Source organism: Xenopus tropicalis, chromosome 9, assembly GCF_000004195.4.
Source record: "Xenopus tropicalis strain Nigerian chromosome 9, UCB_Xtro_10.0, whole genome shotgun sequence".
Classification (NCBI taxonomy): Eukaryota; Metazoa; Chordata; class Amphibia; order Anura; family Pipidae; genus Xenopus; species Xenopus tropicalis.
The window spans coordinates 11680954-11701800 of record NC_030685.2 but is presented as its reverse complement, the minus strand read 5'-3'; the positions used below and the strand labels follow the sequence as shown (position 1 = coordinate 11701800).

General features: G+C 38.2%; 2 protein-coding genes across 2 annotated transcripts; both read left to right on the top strand.

Moving 5' to 3' along the window:
* The first annotated feature begins 2023 nt into the window (after positions 1-2023).
* Positions 2024-8584, top strand: LOC100489938 (olfactory receptor 146). The gene is made up of 2 exons (XM_031893824.1): positions 2024-2638; positions 8450-8584. Exons 1-2 carry the CDS (start codon positions 2024-2026, stop codon positions 8582-8584), a joined length of 750 nt encoding a protein of 249 aa, XP_031749684.1.
* Positions 8585-8823: 239 nt separating this feature from the next.
* Positions 8824-13191, top strand: LOC116407799 (putative gustatory receptor clone PTE03). The gene is made up of 3 exons (XM_031893823.1): positions 8824-8868; positions 9038-9826; positions 13147-13191. The coding sequence occupies exons 1-3, from the start codon at positions 8824-8826 to the stop codon at positions 13189-13191; spliced, it is 879 nt and encodes a 292-aa protein (XP_031749683.1).
* Positions 13192-20847: the final 7656 nt, after the last annotated feature.

Genomic DNA, 20847 nt, shown 5'->3' with positions numbered 1-20847 from the left:
ATTATAATATGATATGAGGCCTGATTAATTTTGTCTAAAAGTTAGGTAAGCAAGTAAAATGTTAGCACTTAATACCACTTTATGATAACATTTAGGGGATAGAAACCAATTACACAATCTGTTAGGCCAATTTATACAACCTGGGAATTGTTGAAATATAATGAGACTCAGGAGAGTTAGACGGCTTGGATGGAAGGGTTTTTAAGGCTGATGTTGGCTTTCTGATCACAGAAGAAGATTAGGGGTAAGGTACAGTATGGAATACACAATTCCCGAAAGAAGAATACCACATTACGCCAGGCAAAGAGTAGACATGTGCAAATGTTACAGCAATGAGAATTGACAGATTGCAGTTTCTTACAAAATGTTGTCTTTGCGTCATGTTTTCCACTGCAATTTCCGAATGTTACTCTAGTAATTAGTAAAAAATACACAACAGTTCTGCATCTTGTGTGTAGGTGCTGAATAGCAGCCATTCAGTAAGAGCTTGAAGGTTTACTTTGGTTGTGTTGTTCTATTCCACTAGCATCTTGATTCCTACTTCTCCCTGCTCCCCCAGGATACACTGAGTTATGTGCTATCAAGTTTGCTTTGATATTCAACAATTCTTGCACATTCGTTCAACACAGTTTCCCCTCACTTTGCTTATGGAAAATACCATGTCTGGAGAGGAAGGTTTTTTTCAATGCTTTCCCTGTACATAGACTATTATTTTCAATATACACCTTCGGTCACAGTTTGTCCTCTCCCCGTGTCCAATAAAGGGGTCTGATTTAATAAGCTACTTTCTGTAGCACTTATTGGACTTTGATGGAATCGAAAATAAATAGAGACTTCATTTGACTTCACAAGTGTTGGTTGTAATAATAGCAGAGGGCAATGCATCCTGGGTCATTGTGTTGCTACATACAGTAAGGTTTTTATATAAAACTGCTCTGTTGATCTGTGTCTTGATCTCTTTCTATGAGATGGAGTTAATTGTCTTCACTACACATTCAATATTCTTCATAAACTGAGGAGCATGGTGTTTTGGTCACTAATCATGTATGAGTATTTAATGAATCCCAAAGCAAAGCACATACACATATCCTTCGATATTCTCCACTAATAGTTTTACTAATGAACGTATTTAATGGATTAGCTCTTATTTCTAAGAAGTTCTGTCACGAACAGGGTAAGTACAATCCAAGATCATTTTTGGAAGTACACAATGAAAGAATCACTGGATTGCTATGGACACAAGTAACCCATGTCTCCACCTAAATGTTTACCAAAATGGTAGAGAGTTTGCCCATATGAACACACTTATAGAGAGAAATCTTTCCTTTACTGATTGCAAATCCCTTTTCCTTCTGGCTCAAATAATATGCTTATACCCCTGCACCAATCCACAGTGGTTAGGTCATTGCACCACTTTTTAAATTATAAATCAGTTCAGTACTTGGCTGGAAAGCGCCATATTTTTATCTCCCAGGTCTCCCCTGCATGGACTTATGATGGGCATGTGTGCAAGGAATACTTGGGAAAGAAACAAATACAGTGCACGCTTGCAGCCAAGGAGCCTGGGTCAGATACTTTTTGAAAAAGATGAGATTTTTCACTGGGGTTTGCTAGAAAATGTAGTTTTCTGGTAATTTTTGGTTTCTGTCTGTTTTTAGAAGGTATGGTGCTCCTCATTAAGGAAAGTCTTATGATCTGGAGTCTAGAAATTCTCAGACTCCTATGTATTCTACAAAATTAATACAAAGGGTCCAATAAATACATGCCACACACAAACATAAACACTATGTTCAATGCTCTAATGATGCTCACTCATCCACAAACACCGGCACACACTGAATGCTCATAGTACAGAAACGCAATCACTCACAATATCTGCAGTATAGAGGAATTCTACACATTTGGGTGCTTTATTTTACTGGGGTGTCACATTATACAGTTCTGTCTCTATTGTTATTTTCAACTTTTAATGTATGATCATTGTGTCTGGACTGATAATTTCTATAGGCAACATCAGCGTTGAATGGAAAACCAATCAACAGTGTATGTGTTGGTTCTCGCTGGTCTGTCTGATCTTCCGAGTCTTCAGCTTCCTCTGTTCCTGGTGTTTCTCCTCATCTATCTTATAACTCTGACTGGGAACCTTCTCATCCTTCTCCTGATCTTCACTGATTCCCATCTTCACACCCCCATGTACTTCTTCCTTGGAACCCTGGCATGTCTGGATATGAGTTACTCCTCAGTCACTGTCCCAAGAATGCTCTATGATTTGTGCAGAAGAAGAAGGGCCATTTCTGTACCAGCTTGTATAACTCAGATCTACTTCTTCTTCTTTTTCTGTACATTAGAGATGTCTGTGTTGGCAGTGATGTCCTATGACAGATACATTGCCATCTGCCGCCCTCTTCACTACATGCAGATAATGAACTGGAACTTTTGCGTTAAGCTTGTATTAAGCTTATTTGTGTTTGGTGTAATATATTCTTTGTTGCATATTGGTTTTTTAACTAAACTGACCTTTTGCAGGCCTGATGCTTTGCAAAGTTTCTTTTGTGACCTGCCCCAGTTGCTTCAGGTCTCCTGTAGTGACACATTCATCAATGTATTGCTTATATTTCTCATTGGAATACTGTTTGGAGTAGGAATTTTAGGAGCCACCTTTTACCCATACATCCCTATAATCACCACTGTACTGAAAATGACTTCTAAACACACAAGAGCCAAAGCTTTCTCCACCTGCTCCTCCCATCTAACTGTGGTCTCTATATTTTACACTACTGGTTTCTTCAACTACTTTCACTCCTATTCAAATGAACATTATGCTGAAGATAAAGTGGCTCCTGTATTTTATGCAATAATAACCCCCTTTTTAAATCCTCTGATCTACAGTCTGAGGAACCAGAAACTTAAATTAGCTCTAAAAAAAGCTTTGCAAAGACTGGTATTTCGAACTGGACAAAAAACAGGTTTATAATCCACTTCTGTGATCAACTGGAGAACAAATTGGTTCTACTGTTCTCCTGTTTTATGGTTGATGTCTATTTTCACGTATTACTATATGCAAGTGAAAGAAGATATAGGTAATGATAATGATCATTTTATCAAATTTAGGGGCAGATTTACCTTGCTGGTAGGGTCAAATGAAAATATCAAGTTTATTGTCCAAAAAAAAGCCAATAATTTCCATGAATCCTCTTTATTTTTCTCAAACAGGAAGTGCTCCAGCAGCCATTTTAGGAGCATTGGGGCTCATTTTTGGAAAACAATAATGTGTTTAAGTTTCACGTGAAACTGGGTGAAATAGAAAACAATGATGTGATTAACTTCCCCTTGAAACTGGGTGAAATAGAAAACAATGATGAGATTAACTTCCCCTTGAAAATGTGTGAAATAGAAAACAATGATGTGATTAACTTCCCCTTGAAAATGTGTGAAATAGAAAACAATGATGTGATTAACTTCCCCTTGAAAATGTGTGAAATAGAAAACAATGATGTGATTAACTTCCCCTTGAAACTGGGTGAAACAGAAAATAATTATGGGATTGACTACCCCTTCAAAATGTGTCACGTACAGGCTGTCACTGACTATTTTTTCCGCTACTATTGTAAGCCTCCATAGGACTCAATGGTTCTCAACAGCTTAGACCTGGCATACTTTTTTTCAATTTTAACTTTTCTAGACTGGTTATCAAAGACTCAAAATGGCAGCATGGTTAACATCATAGTTTTTTTTGTTTCCTTACCTAGACACCTATTAAGCTCAAAGTTGGTGCGAGCCATTTAATTAAAGTGCACTGTAACAGTAATGTTGAAAAAATGTCCCCCCCCCCTTTTATTTGGTATGGTACGACTGGATTGGAAGCTAGCTAATTATGGTCTCAACCAGGAAACTCTGTGCCTTTACGTTTCACATCTTTAACTTAATTACATTCAAAAACAGGTTTTTGAAAATGCCATTATAAATAGCAATATCCATCATAAAGCATGGCTCTATGGCTGACGTATTTGTGTTTTTTGATGTAATCAGTAGGAAACCAACCAGTGGTATTGAAGTAGATGTGATGTGGGATCTCTTGGCAAAAGTTTCTGATGCAGTTCTGCATCAATATTCATTTTCCAAACACTTGGGGGCACATTTACTTATCCACGAACGCTCCGCACGTTCGTTCGATCGGTCCAGTCGTATTTTCCTTGACTTTTTCGTACCTTGCGCAACTTTTTTGTATTTTTAGCGTGAAAAAATCGGATCGGTTTTGCCGCTGTTTACAATCATTCGATCCGAAAATTTTGTGACTGTTGGATCGCCAATACGATATTATCGTGACTAATACGATTTTTTCGTAAGCATTTTGTCACCAATATCACTATTTGCGATTTACAGAAATTTTCGTTTCAAATCCGAATTTTTCCCATTCGGGATTCGAACTCGTGATTTGATAAATCTGCCCCTTGGTCTTGGTACAGTTTGCTGATTTTGCTCTTTGTACATGGACAGAGAAGAGATAAAAGACATTGTTCAGAGAGTTTTTGGCGATTGTATGTTCTGTAATTGGACTAGGGTTCTAAATAGGGGCCACATGGTTCTATATTGGGTTCAGTTTTATATAAGCAATTCATGAAAAACTTAAAAGAGTGCATAATCATTGTTTTCCAACTATTCAAAATGATTAAAAAAAGTCAGGAACCTCAGCAGAAAGAGGAAAAAGCTTCCCAACGACTGCTCAGCCTGTCACAGGCCCCTCAGAACTGAAAGGTCTATCAATAAATAAAAGATCTACTAGGACTATAGATGGGTCTGACAGGGGTTCCAATAGAAGTAGACATTTTGCTATACCAAAAGTAAGTGTAAAGCACAAAAAAACACACAATCCCAAAGGTCAGTGGCTTATTCCAGCCTGCAGGGTCTAAAAATGCCGATAAAGCTGAAAGAGGTACTCTTTAAGCTGTAAGATGCAGCTACTTTCTACCTCTTCATATAGAAGAGTGGTTCTCAACCTGTGGGTCAGGACCCCTTTGGGGGGTCGAATGATCCTTTTACAGGGGTCGCAAAAGACCATCAGAAAACACATATTTCCGATGGTCTTAGGAATAATTTTATGGTTGGGGGTCACCACAACATGAGGAACTGTATTGAAGGGTCGCGGCATAAGGAAGGTTGAGAACCACTGATATAGAAGGTCCGTATCACCTTTTAATCGACTGTAGTGCACAAGTTTCCATGACCCATAAGCATGGCTGGGACCAGAAACCCTCAAACAATGCAAACTTAACAGAGCAAGAAAGAAAGAACTTGGACAGTAGAGGACTAGACAATGACCAAATACAAAATGCTATCAATATCTTAATGCAATATGAATGTGTTTTTAGTTCTGGAGACAATGACTTACAATGTACGACAGCTGCCTGGCATCTCCTTCACACAAGGCAGGCCCCTCCCATATTTATGGACCCGCAAAGAGTCTTTTAAAGAGACTTTGATACTCAACTTCAAGATCTTTCTTCTTGTGAATTAGTGTCACTATTCCCTAGTCCATGGGCAGCACCAGTTGTAATAGTCAACAAGAGAGACAGTGGGGTAAGACTTTGTGTGGACTATAAAAAACGTAATTATATCACATTCAAAGATGCTTATCTGCTGCCCCAAACTGATAATATCCTTGATCCTTTGTCAAATGACAGGTGGTTTTCTACCCTAGATCTTACAAGAAGATACTGGCAAGTGGAGGTCCAACCTGCTAATAGGCACCAGTCATGAACTTTTCAAATTCAATGTCATGCCATTTGATCTCTGGAATGCTCCATGAATCTTTTCGAGATTGACGGACATAATACAGGCTGATTTGCAAGGGACTGCCTCCCTTGTTTACTTGGGTGACACTGGTTGCCCCACTGTGATGATATTTCCTGTACCATTTCCTTCTGCAGTCCTTCCCTGATATGCTAAACTTCACAGTAGACCACTGCACTGACACTTCCCTTAAGCAGTCTATCACTGAGTTGGTGCAAGTTAGTTAAATGGTCTAGGTTATGATAGAGATGATTATCATACAATCTGGAGAGTTTCCCCTTAACCAGGCATTAATAGAGTCTCTGCTCCTCTGCTTAATCCAGTTTTGGTTTGGTGTGGACTTCTGGTAACTGGTTTCCTCCTTCTAGTCGGTGTTGATTGGGGTCATTCTTCTCAGGATTCTAGACATACACACCATTGTTGGAGCTGCTAACTAGTGAGGGATCAGCTATCAGGAGCTGCCTAAACCAATCATCCACCCAGTGCTCCACAAACAGGGCCTCTATTTCATAATTCATAAACCACAATTTTAGAGATCCTGGAGAATCTAGGCTAGACTTTACTTTCATGTGAAATTCATGTGAATTTTGCCATTAAGACCAGCTGCAACATTAAAGAGGATCTTACTGGGTTACTGAATCCATACAATTTTGTTTCCATACTACCATTAGATATAATAATATGATATGAGACCTGATTAATTGTGTCTAAAAGTTAGGTAAAGAAGTAAAATGTTAGCACTTAATACTACTTTATGATAGCATTTAGGGTATAGAAACCAATTACAAAATCTGTTAGGCCAATATATACAACCTGGGAATTGTTGAAATATAATGAGACTCAGGAGAGTTAGACGGCTTGGATGGAAGGGTTTTTAAGGCTGATGTTGGCTTTCTGATCACAGAAGAAGATTAGGGGTAAGGTACAGTATGGAATACACAATTCCAGAAAGAAGAATACCACATTAAGCCAGGCAAAGAGTAGACATGTGCAAATGTTACGACAATGAGAACTGACAGATTGCAATTTCTTACAAAATGTTGTCTTTACGTCAAGATGTCATGTTTTCCACTGCAATTTCCAATTGTTACTCTAGTAATTAGTAAAAAAATACACAACAGTTCTGCATCTTGTGTGTAGGTGCTGAATAGCAGCCATTCAGTAAGAGCTTTACGGTAACTTTGGTTGTGTTGTTCTATTCCACTAGCATCTTGATTCCTACTTCTCCCTGCTCCCCCAGGATACACTGAGTTATGTGATATCAAGTTTGCTTTGATATTCAACAATTCTTGCACATTCGTTCCCGTTTCAGCAGGAGTTGTATCAGCCCTTGCTAAGTCTATTTATTATATATCTACACAGTTTCCATCACTTTGCTTATGGAAAGTACCATGTCTGGGAAGGAAGGTTTTTGCAATGCTTTCCCTGTACATAGAATATTATTTTCCATATACACTTAGGGGCCCATTTACTTACTCACGAACGGGCCGAATGCGTCCGATTGCGTTTTTTTCGTAATGATCGGTATTTTGCGATTTTTTCGGAAAATTATCGCGACTTTTTCGTTACCAATACGATTTTTGCGGAAAAACGCGAGTTTTTCGTAGCCATTCCGAAAGTTGCGATTTTTTCGTAGCGTTAAAACTTGCGCAAAAAGTTGCGATTTTTTCGTAGTGTTAAAACTTGCGCGAAACGTCGCGCCTTTTAAGTTTTAGCGCTACGAAAAAAGCGCAACTTTTCGCGCAAGTTTTAACGCTACGAAAAAATCGCAACTTTCGGAATGGCTACGAAAAACTCGCGTTTTTTCGCGCAAATCGGATTGGTAACGAAAAAGTCGCGATAATTTCCGAAAAGTCGTAAAGGCGCCGAAAAAATCGCAAAAAATACGAAAAAGTCGCAAAATGTTCGTTTTCCAATCGGAATTCTTCCAATTCGGTCGGAATTCGTGTCTTAGTAAATCAGCCCCTTACTGTTCACAGTTTGTCCTCTCCCCGTGTTCATTGGAAGGGGCTGATTTAATAAGTTACTTTCTTATTGGACTAATGGAATAGAAAATGAATAGAGACTTCATTTGACTTCACAAGTGTTGGTTGTAATAATAGCAGAGGGCAATGCACCCCGGGTCATTGTGTTGCTACATACAGTAAGGTTTTATATAAAACTGCTGTATTGATCTGTGTCTTGATCTCTTTCTATGGGATGGAGTTAATTGTCTTCACTACACATTCAATATTCTTCATAAACTGAGGAGCATAACAGATGAAAAAATTTGCCGCGGAAAAATTCGACGAGCGTCCAAAAATTGTCGTCCGCGACAAAAGAATAGCCGTGGGTGACAAAAGAAAAGCCGCAGGCGTCAATTTTTTTTGATGTGCGACATTTTCGCCGTTTCACGAATCTTTTGAAAGATTCGCTAATTTTCCGGCGAAACGGGACAGATTCGCTCATCACTAGTAGAGAGTTTGTCCATAGGCACACACTTATAGGGAGAAATCTTTCCTTTACTCATTGCAAATCCCTTTTCCTTCTGGCTCAAATAATATGCTTATACCCCTGCACCAATCCACAACGGTTAGGTCACTGCACCACTTTTTTAATTATGAATTAGTCCAGGGTACTTGGCTGGAAAGCCCCACACCGCCATATTTTTATCTCCCAGGTCTCCCCTGCATGGACTTATGATGGGCATGTGTACAATGTAACTATTCTTGTGTGCAAGGAGTACTTGGGAGAGAAAAAAATACAGTTCACACTTGCAGCCTGGGCCAGATACTTCATTAAAAAGTTGAGTTGAGTTTTCACTGGGGTTTTCTAGAAAATTTAGTTTTCTAGTAGTTTCTGTCTGTTTTTAGAAGGCACAGTGCTCCTCATTAAGGAAAGTCTTATGATCTGGAGTCTAGAAATTCTCAGACTCCTATGTATTGTACAAAATTAATACAAAGGTTCCAATAAATACATGCCACACACAAACATAAACACTATGTTCAATGCTCTAATGATGCTCACTCATCCACAAACACCGGCACACACTGAATGCTCATAGTACAGAAAGGCAATCACTCACAATACCTGCAGTATAGAGGAATTCTACACATTTGGGGGCTTTATTTTACTGGGGTGTCACATTATACAGTTCTGTCTCTATTGTTATTTTCAACTTTTAATGTATGATCATTGTGTCTGGACTGATAATTTTTATAGGCAACATCAGCGTTGAATGGAAAACCAAACAATAGAGTATGTGTTGGTTCTCGCTGGTCTGTCTGATCTTCCAAGTCTTCAGCTTCCTCTGTTCCTGGTGTTTCTCCTCATTTATCTTATAACTCTGACTGGGAACCTTCTCATCCTTCTCCTGATCTTCACTGATTCCCATCTTCACACCCCCATGTACTTCTTCCTTGGAACCCTGGCATGTCTGGATATGAGTTACTCCTCAGTCACTGTCCCAAGAATGCTCTTTGATTTACTCAGAGAAAGAAAAATCATTTCTGTACCAGCTTGTATAACTCAGACCTACTTCTTCCTCTGTTTCTGTGGATCAGAGATGGCTGTGCTGGCAGTGATGTCCTATGACAGATACATTGCCATCTGCCGCCCTCTTCACTACATGCAGATAATGAGCTGGAATGTTTGTGTTCAGTTTGTATCAATCACTTTGGTTTTTGGGGCTGTACATTCCTTGGTGCATGTTGTTTTTTTAACAAAACTGACATTTTGCAACCCCAATGATTTGCAAAGTTTCTTTTGTGACCTGCCCCAGTTGCTTCATGTCTCCTGTAGTGACACATTCATCAATGTATTGCTTGTATTTCTCTTGGGGATATTGTTTGGTGCTGTCCTATTAGGCATCACCTTTTACCCATATATTACAATAAGCACCACTGTACTGAAAATCCCATCAAAACACACGAGAGCCAAAGCTTTCTCCACCTGCTCCTCCCATCTAACTGTCGTCTCTATATTTTACACTACTGCTTTATTCAATTACTTGCGTTCAAATATGAACGATCATTACGCTGAGGACAAAGTGGCTTCTGTATTTTATGCAATATTAACTCCATTTTTAAATCCTCTGATCTACAGTCTGAGGAACCAGGAGCTCAAATCAAAAATAAAAAGAGCTTTGCAAAGACTGGAAATAAAAACTGGACAAAAAATCTTACAGTAGTTGAAAAACAATAAATGAGTTTATAAACTGCCCTTGCAATAGATTAAAAAAACAAAAAATACTTTGGTTTGACTGTTCAGTTTTATTTAGGGTTGATTATCACTCATTACTATATGCAAGTAAAAGAAAATATATGTTCCTGCAATTGGAGTTGGGAGCATTAAGCACAGTTTCCCAGCACTGAACAAGTCTGTCCCTTTATCCCCATGTCTGATTCCTGTGCCATATAATGACGGGAAAATGACATCATTATCTCTATATGTAAGGTACCAGCAAGGGGCCTGACACAGTGCTGGGAATCAGCATTCTCATTGGTCTCACCTGGTTTCCACATAGAAAAGGCCCATCCTGTTGAATGGAAGTCCAGTGTACCCCCTGCTGTATTACTAGCTGGGCATTTGCTTATTCTAGACAAAAAGGGGTTACACTATATTAGTATAGGCAGAATTTGGAAGAGACTTTCTGCCCATACTTATATTTGACTAGTTTGACGACAGGAACTCTTGCATAAACACATGTGATGTCAACCAAGTCTTTGAAAATCACTATAAAGTAGCAAGGGAGAGTGCATATTTGGGACGATTGGCAAGGGTATTTTTCTTTTATTTGGTTTCTTAACTCAGGGTTAGTGATGGGTGAAACGTTTCACCAGGCATGGATTCACGGCGAACTTCCGCATTTCGCCATTGGCGGTTTGTTTCACGAAATGGATGAAAACATTTGCCACGGAAAAATTCACTGCACGTCCAAAAATTGTCAAAAGAATAGTCGCGAGTCCAAATATTGTCACAAGAATAGTCGCAGGCGTCCAAAGAATAGTCGCAAGTCCAAATATTGTCACAAGAATAGTCGCAGGCGTCAAAAGAATAGTCGCAAGTCCAAATATTGTCACAAGAATAGTTGTGGGCAAAAAAAATTTTTCCATGCGACTTTTCCGCCGTTTCGCAAATCTTTTGAAAGATTCGCAACTTTTTTGGAGAAACGGGACAGATTCGCTCATCACTACTCAGGGTAACTTAATTAATTATCTTTAATAAAGTTGTAGGTAACATGATGAGACTCCTCTACTGCTTGAGATGACTCTTTGTATTACTCTCCTGTTGGCATGAAAAAAAACAAAAAAAACCCCAACCAACTCTGTTGGGAAGGTATGGGGAGAGACTGGGTACTGGGCACACTATAGTGGGATAACACAATTCACCAACAGGGTGGCCAGCAAGGAAAACAAGGACATTACACCCAGAACACAATAACTTTATTTAACCCTTTTAGGGCCACAGAATGTAGAAGTTCTGCGGTTCTGTAGGGGCTAGAAATTAAAGGTCCCTAGCATGTAACACTTGTCTGCTATTGCCTGTTGGAATAGAAAGACATACAATAGTTAACTGTTTTTCATTACCCCAAATATGTTCTTTCCAAAAATATATGGTTTTTATGGGGCAAAATTGTTGTTGTGGCTTTACCCCCACATAAACTGCAGTAAATGTGTTGATTATTCAGTAGCTGACATGACCTCCAGGACTATTTGTATGCACTCATTTCATTTTGGGGTCACTAAATGCCACATACTTTGGTGATCCTATGCATTGCGGGCATCAAGATGTTCTGCAGACCCTTGACATTTTATTTAGGGTGTTTTATCCTTCACACCTAACATGTGAAAATGCTGGAAAGTGGAAGCTTGGAGGTGATTTTTAGATATTTCATCAAAACGGCTAGTTAGGAAAGCTTTGTGACTCAGTAGTTTGGAGTAGAAAGCCATGGTTACCCATTTTGGATTTGCCTGAATGTGTACTTTCCAGAAAATCTATACTTGTTTGTGGCTTTACGCCACATAAAACAAAGTAAATATTTTAATTTTCAGTAACTGAAATTTGAGCAATTCAAATGCACCAATTCGATTCCAGGGCCCCTACATGCCAGATACTTTGGTAATCAAATATCAAAAGGTAGTAATGGAAAAAACATACACAGGGCAAAAATGTATGCCTTTGCATGAATTTAATGTAGCTTTAGCGAACCTGGAAACTGTTTAGCAACATTTTATAGTTTGCACCAGTGCGCAGTATATGTAATAAAATGTCTTACTAGGAAAGTAAAGTTTGCTCCAAAAGAGTACGCCCCCTTAAGGCACATCTGAAAAATACACTATTCGCAGCTAAAATTTGTAATGCAGAAATGAATATTACATGGCTAAATGCTATTTTTTATTCTTATTTGTGTGATTTTTTTTTTCCATTTATGATTTGTATTACATTTCCCCTAATGTATAGTGTTTCTAGGCAAACTAAAATATAACCCCACCCCCTCCCAGTTTCCATACTGTTTCAACCCTCAAAAAATTATGATAAATAGGAAAAAAAATGGCATTTTGCCATAAACGTAGATAATCAAATAAAACAATATATATTTGTATTAAAGTGTTACTTTTTAATAAAATAGAGCAGATAGAACACAATTCTAAAACCTGCTGGGCCATTATAAATGACCTGGGAGTTGATGAAATTAATGAGGCTCAGGAGAATTAGAGAGCTTAGATGGAAGGGTTTATATGGCTGAGGTTTGCTTTCTGCTCATAGAATAGGTCTTGGGGTTAGAATTAACGTACCGTGTCAAATACACAAATCCAGAGAGAAGAATATGAAGCCAAGACAGGCAAAGAGCAGAAATAACAACGAGTTACTGAATAGGAAATCTATGAACCACTGTCTTTGGGTCAACGTGTCCTGTTATGCTCTGGAATTTCCAGTTGTTCCTCTATGAAGTCTCTATGAAAACCCAACAGTTTAGAGAACCAACTTGTGTGTGTGCTGAATAGTCTCCACCAAGTTTGAGATTTCACGTTTACTTTGGTTGTAAAGTGTTTTACTATTCCAGCAGCATCTTCTTCCCAACTTCTCCCTGTTCCACCAGTATTCACTGAGAATGGGCTTTGGCTTTTACTTTGATTATTAAGTGTTTTTTTAACCACATTAATTCCTGTTCCACCATGCTGTGGTTTCAACTCCGTCAAAATCTAAAATCTACATATCTTTGCTTATGGAAAGCGGCATGTCTGGAAATCAATAAAGGTTTTATGCAAAGGTTTCCCTGTACTTATCATTTTGTTTTACCTACACACCTTCTGGCACCTTCTGCCTTCCTGCCAATTCTGTATGAAGAAGATCTTTTCTATTTTATACCTGTAGGTTCCAGTAGTGTTTATCGTTGGTATAGAAAATTACGAGAATTGATTTAATATCATAGCAGTTCTATCCCAGGTCATTACATTGCCACAAACACTAAGGATTTATCTGAAACTGCAATTCTGATCTGTGTCTTGTTCTCTTTCTGTCTCTGCTACCCATAAACTGAGAAGCACAACTGTGTTTTTATTATTTTTTTCCCAAACAGAGGCACTAATCAGTGGTTTATTAATAAAAAAAACACAGATAGCACTTACTGTAGAAAAATTTGCACCTGCATACCATTAATAGTTTTACTAATAAAGATATTTAATGGATTATCTCTAAGCTATAAGAAGTACTGCCAGGAATAGGGTAAGTACAAACACATGTCTTGTTAATTATCAGGAAAAAACTGAAAGAATCACATTTTATGTAACCTCCAAATATAGTCACTATTGCTTTTATATGATAATAATGTATTTTTCTGGCTGCAAACCCCAAACTAAATGATGAACAACCTCCCTCCTCAGCAACCACATTAGAAGAACTTTAGTAGGCAATTTGTTTATATGAACACACTTTTCCTATACTCATGACAAACCTCCTTTCCTTCTCTCTCAAAGATATGCTCTTGTCTCCTTCACTGATCCAAATATCTTTCTATGATCTTGTTAATAAAACTAAAGATCACAGCAGTTAGGAGGTTGAACCGTTTCTCTAAAATGAACCAGCCCAGGGTACTTGGTTGGGGAGCACCACCCCGCCATGTTTGTATCTCCCAGGTCTTTCTTATTCTTGTGTGGGAGATAAGACATTACTGTACACTCCTTAACCAGGTACCCTGGGCCAGATACTTTTTCAAAATGTTGGAGCTCTAGCATGGAGCAAAAGGCGAGAGTTTGCCATTTTTGGTAATTTTTGCCTCTTTTAAATGCTTTTTAGTAGCATTAGGACATGGTGCTCCTGAAATAAAAAGATAATCACTAGTCAGGGAATATGGAGTGCTGGTCCTTTTCTTTCTTGTATAACTAAGAATTGACCAAGCACTCATGATAGGAGAGTAGTCTGAGTGCGGACTTCACCTTGAACATACATTAAATATAGGTTTTATTTTTTTCACTATTTGTATTTTTTGCTCCAAAATGTGGATCCAAAAATATTTTGTTCGACATTTATTATGCAACAAATGGGAAAGAAAAAATACGCCATCTAAAAGCTCTTGTGGTCATGTAGGTCTCAATGGCAGCTGTCCTTTTTACAACGGGAAGATCTTTCTTTGCTTCATGGTTTTAGCACTTTCGGGGGTTTCTTATGCTTTTGTTTGTGAGACAATACCGAATATTTGAGTTTTCACTTTTTTTTTTCTCCACTTTTTTTGTTCGTGCCTTTTTTAAGAAATCCATTAGTAGTTTTAGAGAAAATGAGCTTAGTCATGGTTTCAAAAACCACGTAAATGAGAATCTGGATGAATGGGTCTCCCCAAGTCAATTTGAGAATCTGGTCCTATAAATACTTTACATAACACACAGACATACACACTACATTTATTTCCACAAATAATGCACACACACTCACAAGCTGAGCAGGCACACAGTGCAGTATTTTCACACATTGCATGCACAAACTACACCCGTCTTTGAAATCTCGCACTGCAGGAACGCAGGGTTTCTACACATACAGTCTGGTTGCTTGATGTTACTGAAGGATGTCAATGATGTCTGGTCATTTTTATAGGAACAAAATATGGAAAACCAAACAATAGTGTATATGTTGGTCCTCGCTGGTCTGTCTGATCTTCCGAGTCTTCAAATCCCTCTGTTCCTGGTGTTTCTCCTCATCTATCTTATAACTCTGACTATGAACCTTCTCATCCTTCTCCTGATCTTCACTGATTCCCATCTTCACACCCCCATGTACTTCTTCCTTGGAACCCTGGCATGTCTGGATATGAGTTGCTCCTCAGTCACTGTCCCAAGGATGCTCTTTGATTCACTCAGAGAGAGAAGAATCATTTCTGTACCAGCTTGTATAACTCAGATCTACTTCTTCTTCTTTTTCGTTGTATCAGAGGTGTTAGTGCTGGCAGTGATGTCCTGTGACAGATACATTGCTATCTGCCGCCCTCTTCACTACATGCAGATAATGAGCTGGAAAGTTTGTGTTCAACTTGTATCAATCATTTTGGTTTTTGGTGCAGGATATTCCTTGGTGCATGTTGTTTTTTTAACTAAACTGACATTTTGCAACCCCAATGATTTGCAAAGTTTCTTTTGTGACCTGCCCCAGTTGCTTCAAGTCTCCTGTAGTGACACATTCATCAATGTATTGCTTGTATTTCTTTTGGGGATATTGTTTGCCGTATGCCTTTTGGGGGTCACCTTTTACCCATATATTACAATAATCACCACAGTTCTGAAAATCCCATCAAAACACATGAGATCCAAAGCTTTCTCCACCTGCTCCTCCCATCTAACTGTGGTCTTTATATTTTACACTACTACATTCTTCAATTACGTGCGTGCAAATATGAATGATCATCATACAGAGGACAAAGTGGCTTCTGTATTTTATGCAATATTCACTCCATTTTTAAATCCTCTGATCTACAGTCTGAGGAACCAGGAAATCAAATCATCAATAAAAAGAGCTTTGCAAAGACTGGAATACAAAACTGGACAATAAATTGAGCAGCAACATCAATAAAATGTTTCCCTAAATCTCCCCAGCCAGGGGCAGCATTGAAATGCAAAAGAATCCTCCAATGAGAATCCCAGCTGATCTGTATAAATCTGGCTCCCTGTTCTCTGTTCCTGCAATTGGAGTTGGGAGCATTAAGCACAGTTTCCCAGCACTGAACAAGTCTGTCCCTTTATCCCCATGTCTGATTCCTGTGCCATATAATGACGGGAAAATGACATCATTATCTCTATATGTAAGGTACCAGCAAGGGGCCTGACATAGTACTGGAAATCAGCATTCTCATTGGTCAGTTCTTTTGGCTTTATAATTACATTTTTATCAGTAGAACTCTCATTGGTTAACTTTCTTGCATCCATAAATATATTTTTCAGCAACTTCTATGGAAAATGAGACAATGTTGCGGTTGGGTTCTGCATTGGATTCCCCTTTATTTAACCAGTTTATGAATGACTTCATGAATGGGATGCATTATCTGTGTTTGCTAATTGTACAAAACCAAGCAATACAGCTGAATCCATTCATAATATATCATACCCTTGGCAAATTGTTTCGTGAAACTTCCATGAAAAATTGCATGGAAAAAATTGTTGAGCGTAATTAAAAGCTGCGGTCACGTAAAATGGGGCTCGGTCACATAAAATCAGGCGCATGCGCGTCAAAACTGGACACCAAATTGGGCCAAAAAGAAAGACACGGGTGACAAAAAAGACATGGGCGACAAAAAAAGTTGTGCAGCAAATGCATTTCATGGATTTTTCGCCATTTTGCGAATTTTATGGCGATGCAAAATGGGACAGATTCGCTCATCATTAGCCAGCGTTTGTCATGACAGACTGGAACTTCAATAGGAGACGGCCTAAAAGAAAACTGCATTTGCATTAAAGTGACAATAACACTATAGTGTTAACCTCGCAGATGAATAGACTTTGTTTTCTGGGTTATCGATCTAATTTTATGGGGGGAATATAATAAAAGTCGGAAATGGAAAAAAATCACAATGTGAAAATGAATGCCCCTGTGTGAACAAACTTGCCTTTGCGCAAATTTTATATGGGCTTTGCGTACACGGACCACTTCCAACAGCGGGAGAAAGTTTATGAACTTTATTGTTCACGGCAGTGCGCAGTGTATGTAATAAAACTTCCCAATGAAAAAGTTGTCAGGTTTGCTCCAAAAGATAGTTCTAATGAACAGTATTACATTACGAAATACAAATTTGTATTCTTATTTTATTTACTTTCCCCCATGAAGCCGTTTGACAAACATCAAAATAGAAAGCCAACTACAATTTGTACAAAAGACATATTTAACCTAAAAAATGTTCTAGGAAATCCCAGATAGGCCTTGGGCAATTGCAAATCGTGGAGCACACAAGCATCTGCAGCATGGAGTGCAAAGGCAGCCACAAGAACATTCTAGAACAGCAAAGCCTTTTTATACTCTTTACTAGTGATGGGCGAAAAAATTGACGGGAATGGAATCGGAGCTAATTTCTGCATTTCGACATTGGCAACAAAATTCTAAAAGAATTATCTTGCACCAAATAGAATTGTCTCTCTCATGAAAAGAATTGTCGCGCATCAAACCTATTGTCACATGTATTATAGAGCACATAACATTTTTGCTTGACGTGCACCATTTCCTCCATTTAACGAATTTTTCACCGTTTTGTGGTGAGAGATTTGTGAATTTTTTGGCAAAGCGAAATGCGTCAGATTTGCTCATCACTACTCTTTACATTTCTGGGTGTGGTGGTTCCCAAATGAGTGATGATTGGTTTATATCACTCAGTAGGAGAAACTTTTGACCATAAAGAAATAGTGTCACTACAATAAATGTCACTTTCAGCTGATTTTTTTTCTAAAACTACACACAGCTATGAACATTTTCAATAGAAAAACAGATGCGGAACTGGAAATGCTGATAAAGCTGTTATTCCAAATAAGATTATTTCTCGCAATTGAAAAAACATCACAAAAAATTTAATTTTAAAAGCTGACACAGAACTTTGTGCAGGTAAAGCAATTGAGGTAAATCCCATTGAATTGAACCCCATCCAACTGTTCTACTGCTTTAGATGACTCTCTGTATTGCTCTCCTGCTGGCATGAAAAAAAACCACAGCCATCTCTGAGAAGGTATGGGGAGAGACTGGGTACAAGCGACTCTATAGTGGGAAATCACAATTCACCAACAGGGTGGCCAGCAACGATTTTTTTGTGACTTTACCCCCACATAAAATGTGTTGATTATTCAGTAGCTGATGTGACCTCCAGGACTATTATTATGCACTAATTTGATTTTAAATGGCAGATAGTTTGGTGATCCGATACATACTGAGAATCAAGCTGTTCTGTAGACACTTGCCATTCATATTTAGTATTTTTTATCTTGACACCTAATAACAAACCTAATAACGTGTGAAAATGCCGGAAAGTGGAAGCTTTGAGGTGATTTTCAGGTATTTCATCAAAGCCACTAATTGAGGAAAGCTTTGTAACTCTGTAGTTTGAAGTAGAAAGACCTGGTTACCCATTTTGGATTTGCCAGAAAGTGTACTTTCCAAAAAATCTTTTATGGGGTGAACATATTTTTACGGCATTTTGCCGTAAATGTAGATAAGCCAGTAAAACAATATATATTTGTATTCAATGTTACTTTACAACAAAATAGAGCAAACAATTCTAAACAATTCTAAAATCTGCTGGGCTATTATAAATGACCTTGGAGTTGATAAAATTAATGAGGCTCAGGAGAATTAGAGAGCTTAGATGGAAGGGTTTATATGGCTGAGGTTTGCTCTCAGTTCATAGAATACGTCTTGAGGTTAGAATTAACGTACTGTGTCAATTACACAAATCCAGAGAGAAGAATATGATGCCAAAAGAGGCAAAGAGCAGAAAAAAGCAGCTGTAACAATGAGTTATTGAATAGGAAATTTATGAAACACTGTCTTTGGGTCAACCTGTCCTGTTATGCTCTGGAATTTCCAGTTGTTACTCTATGAAGTCTCTATGAAAACTCAACAGTTTAGAGAACCAACTAGTGTGTGTGCTGAATAGTCTCCGCCCAGTTTGAGATTTCAAGTTGACTTTGGTTGTAAAGTGTTTTACTATTCCAGCAGCATCTTCTTCCCAACTTCTCCCTGTTCCACCAGTATTCACTGAGAATGGGCTTTGGCCTTTACTCTGATTATTAAGTGTTTTTTTTAACCACATTAATTCCTATTTCACCAGGCTGTGGTTTCAACAAGGCATCAACCCCTGCAAAATCTGAAATATACATATCTTTGCTTATGGAAACCGGCATGCCTGGGAATCAATAAAGGTTTTGGGTAAAGGTTTCCCTGTACTTATCATTTTGTTTTACCGATTCACCTTCTGCCTTCCTGCCAATTCTGTATGAAGAAGATCTTTGCTATTTTATACCTGTAGGTTCCGGTAGTGTTTATCATTGGTATAGAAAATTAAAAGAGAATTGATTTAATATCATACGAATTCAAGTTGTGGTTGTAATAACAGAAGGCAGCAGTTCTATCCCAGGTCATTACGTTGCCACATACACTAAGGCTTTATCTGAAACTGCAATTCTGATCTGCATCTTGTTCTCTTTCTGTCTCTGCTACCCATAAACTGAGAAGCACAACTGTGTTTTTTATTATTTTTTTCCCGAACATTGGCACTAATCAGTGGTTTGTTAATAAAAAACAGCAAAGCACTTACAAATTTGCTCCTGCATACCATTAATAGTTTCACTAATAAAGCTATTTAATGGATTAGCTCTAATCTATAAGAAGTACTGCCAGGAATAGGGTAAGTACAAACACATGTCATAAATACCCCCCAGATATAGTCACTATTGCTTTTATATAATAATAATGTATTTTTCTGGCTGCAAACCCCAAACTAAATGATGAACAACCTCCCTCCTCACCAACCACGTTAGAAGAACTTTAGTAGGCAATTTGTTTATATGAACACACTTTTCCTATACTCATGACAAACCTTCTTTCCTTCTCTCTCAAAGATGTGCTCTTGTCTCCTTCACTGATCCAAATATCTTTCTATGATCTTGGAAATAAAACTAAAGATCACAGCAGTTAGGATGTAAAATGAACCAGCCCAGGGTACTTGGTTGGGGAGCACCACCCTGCCATGTTTTTATCTCCCAGGTCTTTCTTATTCTTGTGTGGGAGATAAGAAATTACTATACACTCCTTAGTCAGGAACCCTGGGCCAGATGTTTCTTTATAGTATTGGGACTCTAGCATGGAGCAAAAGGTGAGAGTTTTCACAGGGCTTTGCCAATTTTGGTCATTTCTGCCTAATAATTAGTCAATTTTCTTCTTGTATAATTAACAATTAATCAAACACCCAAGATAGAAGAGTGCTCTGAGTGCAGATTTCCCCTTGAACATATGAACTATAGGTTGTATTTGTTCACTATTTGTATTTTTTGCTCCAAAATGTAATTTTGTTGCAAGAAAACTATTTTTTTGCCATTTATTACACAACAAACGGGAAAGAAAAAATATGCCATCTAAAAGCTGTTGAGGTCATGTACGTCTTCAAAGGCAGCTGTCCTTTTTGGAAGATCTTTCTTTGCTTCATGGTTTTAGTGCTTTCGGGGTTTTTTTATGCTTTCGTTTATGAGACAATACCAAACATTTGTGTTTTCACGTTTTTTTCTCCACTTTTTTTGTTTGTGCTTTTTTTAAGAAAGCCCTTGCCATTAGTAGTTTTAGAGAAAATGAGCTTAGTTATGGTTTAAAAAACCACGTAAATGAGAATGTGGATAAATGGGCCTCCCCGAGTCAATTTGGGAATCTGGTCCAATAAACACACAGGCATATACACTACGTTTATTTCCCCAAGTAATGCTCACACATTCACAAGCTAAGCAGGCACACACTGAGTGCTTATAGCACAGAAACATAATTGCTCACCAGCTCATCTTTTACACCTCGCAGTATTTGCACACATTGCATGCACAAACTACATTCGTCTTTGGTTTCTACACATAC